Raw genomic sequence first — 6,502 nt, 5'->3', positions numbered from 1 at the left:
TACATCGTCAATGACTATAAGAAATACGAATGATTTATTTGACAAAAGGATGATAGCACTATTACAATAAACCTATCATTAATGTTTGGTTACCTTTATTTCAAATCAACGATATTGCTTTCATCCAATTTTAGAAATTAAAATTAAGATACGAGTATTTATTTAGGTGAAGTAAGTTTTTGAGATTATTTCAAATTCATCTATATACAAACGAACACATTACTAATGTAACACTTGTACCATAACAACATCATAGCTGATTTTATATATATGATAGACGCTCAGATTTCTCACTGTAAGACGATATATATTTCTCTTGACAGTTTTTTTTTTTCATCTTTCATTACTCTGAATATTAAATCAAATCACTCTGTATATATGAGTCCCTATAAACAACGACATGTGAGACGTCAGATCAGTTTGTGAGATAAGCAAACTCTGAAATAGTTATTCTTTAAAAGAGAAACCTTTTAAAGTAGGATTCATATGTATATATATGAAGAGGGAACATTTTACGAATTCGATGTTTATATTCAGATAGTACCTATAAGGCTTTTTGTACTTCACAACCACGCGATACTTAACACCTAGAGATATCAATATAGATTTAAATTCTCTAATATTTCTTTAATCGTTTATTATTAGAGATCTTTTATAAGGGTTAAATGTATAGAAAATAAAACATAAAAAACAGTTTTATTCTTATAATGCATCTTTGATTACTTCCTTCTACCTATTACCAATCAAAAGTGAACTTCAGCCACAGGTAGTCGAATCATATCAGGATAACTCTTACGATTTTTATAACATCTATTAGGATTTCAGAAACCGAACATATAAGTTTATATTAATATTTAATAAATACATAATTAAAAAAATTTAAGCTTGGAAATATTTTTAAAGGTTCCTAAAATGAACCTATAAACATGTATTTCAAGTTATATTTTGACTACTGAGCAAATTTATTATCAGTTTACAAACATAATAATAATATTTTGAAAATGAATACCAATTTGAAATAACATCTGTAGGATAACAGACATAGTCGTGTAAAAGCGCTTGTGGCAATGCTAAGTATACAAGAACATTAGGGAAAGAGAAATACAAAGTAGGAATAATAATAAAATCTAATCAGGCTGTGAGGGTTCTGAGAAATTATATGAAATTTCCGGGAAACTGTTCCGAGACTGCTAACGTTAAAACTGTTTTATTTCCATTCCTTCACTTATTTTTTACACAAAATAGATTTAACGGAAATATTTATTCTTAAGTCTTTGTCTTATACTATTTTTATATTTTATTATAATATATATCACGATAAAGATCACAAAAATAACCGAGTATGTGAAAAGTAAGGACAATTCAGAACACTCAAAAGAAAATCTAAGTCAATGACGTCGTAGAGGTCATAGTGACGGTATTAGATAACGTGTCACGCGCTGACTATATGAATTAGAAGCTATACCTACAGAAATATAAATTCCATCCCCAACAGACCTTTGCTGTTCAGGACCGCTATCAGACAAAAGATAATAAATAGGCGCGATTTCTATATCCTATTACCTGTCAAACATCTTTCATTCTAAACATTTGTGTAGACAAAATACATCAGCTGTAATTAAATATGAAGCCGCATTATCTATATAGCAATAATAGATGTAAGTGACACACATTAGAGTAAAAAGACAAACGAAACAGTGAGTGATTATTTCGTTGGTAAATATCGTACAGTTAAAGAACAGCTGCGACAATGATTCTTAATAACCCGAGCAGATCAGGAACCCGTTAAAATAATTTGGTACGAGCTCGGCTTAATTAATTTACCTCTGAGAATATGATTTAAAAAAATTGCTTTTATTAAATAGATTCAATATTCGTTAAACAGCTGATGATAGTTGACGAGTTTTATTGTAACTAATAAATAACGTATAATAATTTAAGATTATGGCTTATTTAAATATTATTGAAGCAAATTTTCACTATAATACACTTGAAGTAAATCAGATCAACTTTATATTAGTAAATAACAGTAAATAGTCAATAACAACAGGCGTTCCTCACAGAGAAGACTAAAAACGATTTTTTTATTTCATTGATATTTTACAAGGGCTGTGTTAAAAAATGGTCGTAAAATATTTGAGAGTCTGTTACATTTAAAACTATTCCCTGATTAGTATAAGCATGATAGTGAAATTTATAATGAAAATCATACAATTAAGATGCCTACATTTCTAGGGAGGTTATTGAATTTTTTACATAATATCAAATACAAAGCAAAGCAAAAGTAACCGTCTTTTAATATTTTCATGAAAATAATATATATCTTCTGGTCTGTTAATTATGACAAATGTAAACGGAAATCTAAACGGATACACCAAGTCATAACAAAAATATCTATCCGGTGATGAAGTTGTAGGTGAAAGTGTTTGAACTTCAGTGACTTTGAATCATATTTATGAACATAGGTCAGATAGCTGTAGCAAGGTTAATATTATTATAATATAACCAAAAATACCTAATAAAAGTAAGGTAAATGTATTAAAGAAAAACATTTTCTCTTATAACGTTGTAATTTCCTACCTCCGAGGTCTGTTGGACGTTGATAGCAACCATTGCTACTAAATTGATGTAATCAATATTACATTATAGCCTCGATGTATACACAAACAGAAATAAACCTCGAAAAAAGATCACTTTCAAAACATTTATTTTCTTACACTTAAAACGATTGGTACGGAGATTCAAATTGTTTAAGTTAAAGATAATATTAATATAGGTACTTAAATACATAACATAATAAAAACAATACACTTATATATTTCATATATTTTCTTATCCTCCATAATGTACAATTGTGTACCAACGTCATTATTGAACGTTGCTAAGCGCTAACCCAATACAGATTTCCAATCGTTCGTCCAACGCTACTTGTTATTTATTTAAACTAAGCCTTTGTTACGTGACTGTTATCAAACCATAACTGTGGGTAACATTTAATTGGTTTTCACGTTTTGTTGTCGAACGGAAAGTTATTCTGTAACTTTTTAATACAAGTGCTGCTATTAATATATAATAATATGTTGGTTTTTTAAATTAAATTTTAAATTTTAGGTTAATCGATAGTTAGAAATCATTGTCAAGTATAAAGGAGCCGTCCTCGTAAATACTCTCGCAAATAATGTATAACTGTTACATATTTCGAAGAGTACTTTATGATTCTAATCCTTATTTTATAGACAACAAGTAATGTATTGTTTCAGAACATTTCTTGAGAAAGGTACAAAAGATTGACAAAGTTTCGATTAGATTATCGTAATCTTTGGTTTGAAATAAAACATCCCTCTATATCCTGACCCAAAAACAACAAAATGACGTATTTCAAATAAGTTCAAGATATAGGCATTCTTTAGAAAAATATATTTAAAAAATCGTAATGAATTTGCCATTAGTCATTATAGTTTACATCACTTCAAAATTACTAGTTGTTTCCAAGTTTATAAAAAATTAATAGAACACATTCTTTAAGTTTAAAATTAGGAAAAACTTTCAACACTTAAATAATAAGATATTTTAAATAAATATAATAATAAATACTTTAAATAATAAGATATTCACATACAAAAAACAGCAAAGTAGATTAAAAAGCAGGTAGAATTGAGTAATCTCTGATGACAGCACAAAGGGATATATACTGATTGATTTTCAGTCCCTAATCCATCAGAAAATGTCGCCTGCGTAATATTTTTCCTTTGTAGTATTATATATCACTGAGATTAGATTATCGTGTCTATCAAATTATCGGTGGAGAGCAAAAACAAATGAATTAGTTTCATTTTCTTTTAATACGTACCATAAATCATAATATTTTGATGTAAAAAAAGAATTTATTCCGTAGAAATATCTGTTTCGTTAAATGATTAAGTTAATTTCTTAATTTTTCGTGGCAATATTTGTCATAACTCCCATATTATTTTAAAGGCATATTCCATTAGATGTGAATAATGAATAGTAGGTAGGTATACGAGTATGTTCTTGTTACTTTTTAGAGTGTTCCAATATTTCTTACACTTAATACTAAATACTGAAGACCACACTTATAACGTCATAAAAGTTTTAATACAAACAAATAGACATGAAAGTATTATTTATTCAAAAGCACGCAATGTAACATTTGTTTACCTTAAACTGAATTTAAAAAAATTTATAATGTACCCTTTCGGGTCCGTTGTCGTCATATTCCTGTTTTGTCATCCAAAACCCGTGTAAGGATTTCAGCGACGCCAAGATAGATCCACCTAACCATGACGAATAATGTCTGGATGGGATTGAACTAACATTTGCTTTTATGCCAGGCATATCTGATACTCGCCTGGATAGTTCAACACTCAAACGCTCGGAGAGCCCTCTGAACAAGCTTGAGCCGCCAGAAAGTACTATGTTATCGTAAAATAAAGTTTTATATTCCAAATCGCATTTGGATATGCTAGAACAAATATTATCCACTATGTTAAAGGAATTCATCCCGTCCATTTTTGGTTGAAATAGCATTTCCGGACACTTGAACCTTTCCTCGCAAAGCAAAACATGCTGTCCATCAGGCAACTCATAGTGGGTACTATCTTTTAAACGATTGACAGTCTGTACTTCATTCTCATAGTCCATGGCCACATAACATAGCTTTGCCTTAAATGAGTGAAAACATATTTGTATAAAATTAATTACAGTCTAAATAAGAAAATTTACTTTAAATTTACTTTCAATGGTAAAAAACATATTTTACTTTACACACTGCCTTAGATATAATCTTCATAATATGCAATGAAAGTAATGGACAAATAGTATATAAGATAGCAGTCACGAAACCTTTATATCTTCCAGTATGTCTATTTCCACACTTGTGGTGAAAGAATAGCCGATCTCGTTTAACAGCTTTTGGAGTCTTTTTGTCAGAGAACTCCCATTAATTTCTGATTCTATAGTGGCGTGTTTAAGGGGGAATCCCTCAAAAACTGGTGATACATAAGAACACGAATGCCCATTTTCCCAGACCAGTCCTGATGTCCTCCCATTCGCATGTAATGCCAGCGCCGATGATATCGCCAAGTATAAGTCGTGGATAGAGAGACTCTCAAAAAGTATCTCGGCCATTTTTTCCCTACAATTTTAGCTAAATTAATAAATATAATGTTGTCACAATTCATAATCGATTTGAAGTTAAAATAATGTTTCCGATAAAACTTAAAAAAATTAATAGAACCTATACAATATCAATTATTTGAATTTACTTGTCTTTATGTGGCGTAAGTGGATGAATTGACATTAAAAGTTGAGCCTCCTCGGGAGCAACATGCAGTTCTTTGTAAAAGATATGATGCCAAAATTTTTCCACTTCATTCCAGTCATCTATCATTCCATCTTTTACTGGCCACGTCGATACACAAAACCCTCTCTTCTTGACAGCTTCATTCCCGAAAAATATATCTGGAAGTCCGTCCAATAGACCTTCATGGCGAAATCTGCAAATTCACGAAAACATATCACTTTCATATATAGTAAGGTAACAGAAACATCGAATGGATAGTTTAAAAAATAATAAAAGCAAACTAATATCGTATAATTGACCACATTTATTGGGATTATTTAAAAGAGTGTTAAGACTTCTTCCGTTTTATTGGTTTTCTCCATCACTCACCGTCCTACCAGGGTTTTAATGACAGATCTCGGCGAAGATTCTCCAGCGAAACCGGCTTTCGTTGATTGAGACCCAGAATCAAAAACGACCGCGATCCTATCAGCGGACATTTTTAAAACACATTTGTTTTTAGTCCATAGCCCAGTGGTTTAATTATTGCGCCTAATAGATTTAAAAACTCCTCACTTTAAGCCGGTGTCTGATGCACAAAAAGGGTACACGTGTTTCTATGACAGCCAATTAAAATTAATCTTCCAATGTTACATATTTTGTTTTGATTGCAATTATTATAATTAGAATTTAGAACATTTTTTAAGACTAAATAAGCTAGAGTTTAGATTATGTCTTACTCACCTAAATCTTTGGTTACCGAGTAATTAACTAAATCCGCTAAAATTTATTCATTTACATTTATAATTAAGAGCAACATAACAATATAGTTGTTATCATATTAAATGTTACATATACATTAAAAATATTACTATAAATTTCAAAACGTAATCCGAAAAACTGCAAAACTCCGATCTTTCGGGATATATTCCATTTGCATAGAAATTTTCAGACAATGTGATCTCTTTGTCATATGGAATTCAATGTTCCCTTTCGATACCTTACAACAGAATATCAAAATAAAGACGAGGACACTGAGAAATATGTTTTTCAAAGTCAATGACCTTTTTTTCATTTTTTTTTTAAGACACGACTATCTTTTAAATATGATAAACTTATTAATATATAAATATGTAAACACGAAACTTTAGCTTGAAGTAGTGTTTATATGCATTGCAAACATTATTTATAATTAATTAT

At 29.9% G+C, this 6,502-nt stretch overlaps 1 protein-coding gene across 1 annotated transcript; it reads right to left on the bottom strand.

The window, feature by feature from the left end:
• Positions 1 to 4,127: 4,127 nt before the first annotated feature.
• Positions 4,128 to 5,871, bottom strand: LOC116777649 (uncharacterized). Its single transcript, XM_032671315.2, has 4 exons — positions 5,693 to 5,871; positions 5,286 to 5,516; positions 4,864 to 5,155; positions 4,128 to 4,683 (listed from the first exon to the last, which is right to left on the bottom strand). Exons 1-4 carry the CDS (start codon positions 5,800 to 5,802, stop codon positions 4,192 to 4,194), a joined length of 1,125 nt encoding a protein of 374 aa, XP_032527206.2. The 5' UTR covers positions 5,803 to 5,871; the 3' UTR covers positions 4,128 to 4,191.
• Between the last annotated feature and the right edge of the window lie 631 nt (positions 5,872 to 6,502).

This window comes from Danaus plexippus, chromosome Z (assembly GCF_018135715.1).
Source record: "Danaus plexippus chromosome Z, MEX_DaPlex, whole genome shotgun sequence".
NCBI classification, from domain to species: domain Eukaryota; kingdom Metazoa; phylum Arthropoda; class Insecta; order Lepidoptera; family Nymphalidae; genus Danaus; species Danaus plexippus.
This window is presented reverse-complemented; position numbering and strand designations above follow the sequence as displayed.

Coding starts and splice junctions, on each gene's coding strand:
- LOC116777649 (XM_032671315.2), bottom strand. CDS start 5,802: ATGTCCGCTGATAGGATCGCGGTCGTTTTTGATTCTGGGTCTCAATCA. Junction 5,156..5,285: donor CTTACGCCACATAAAGACAA/GTAAATTCAAAT, acceptor CTAAAATTGTAG/GGAAAAAATGGCCGAGATAC. Junction 4,684..4,863: donor ACATACTGGAAGATATAAAG/GTTTCGTGACTG, acceptor CACTCATTTAAG/GCAAAGCTATGTTATGTGGC.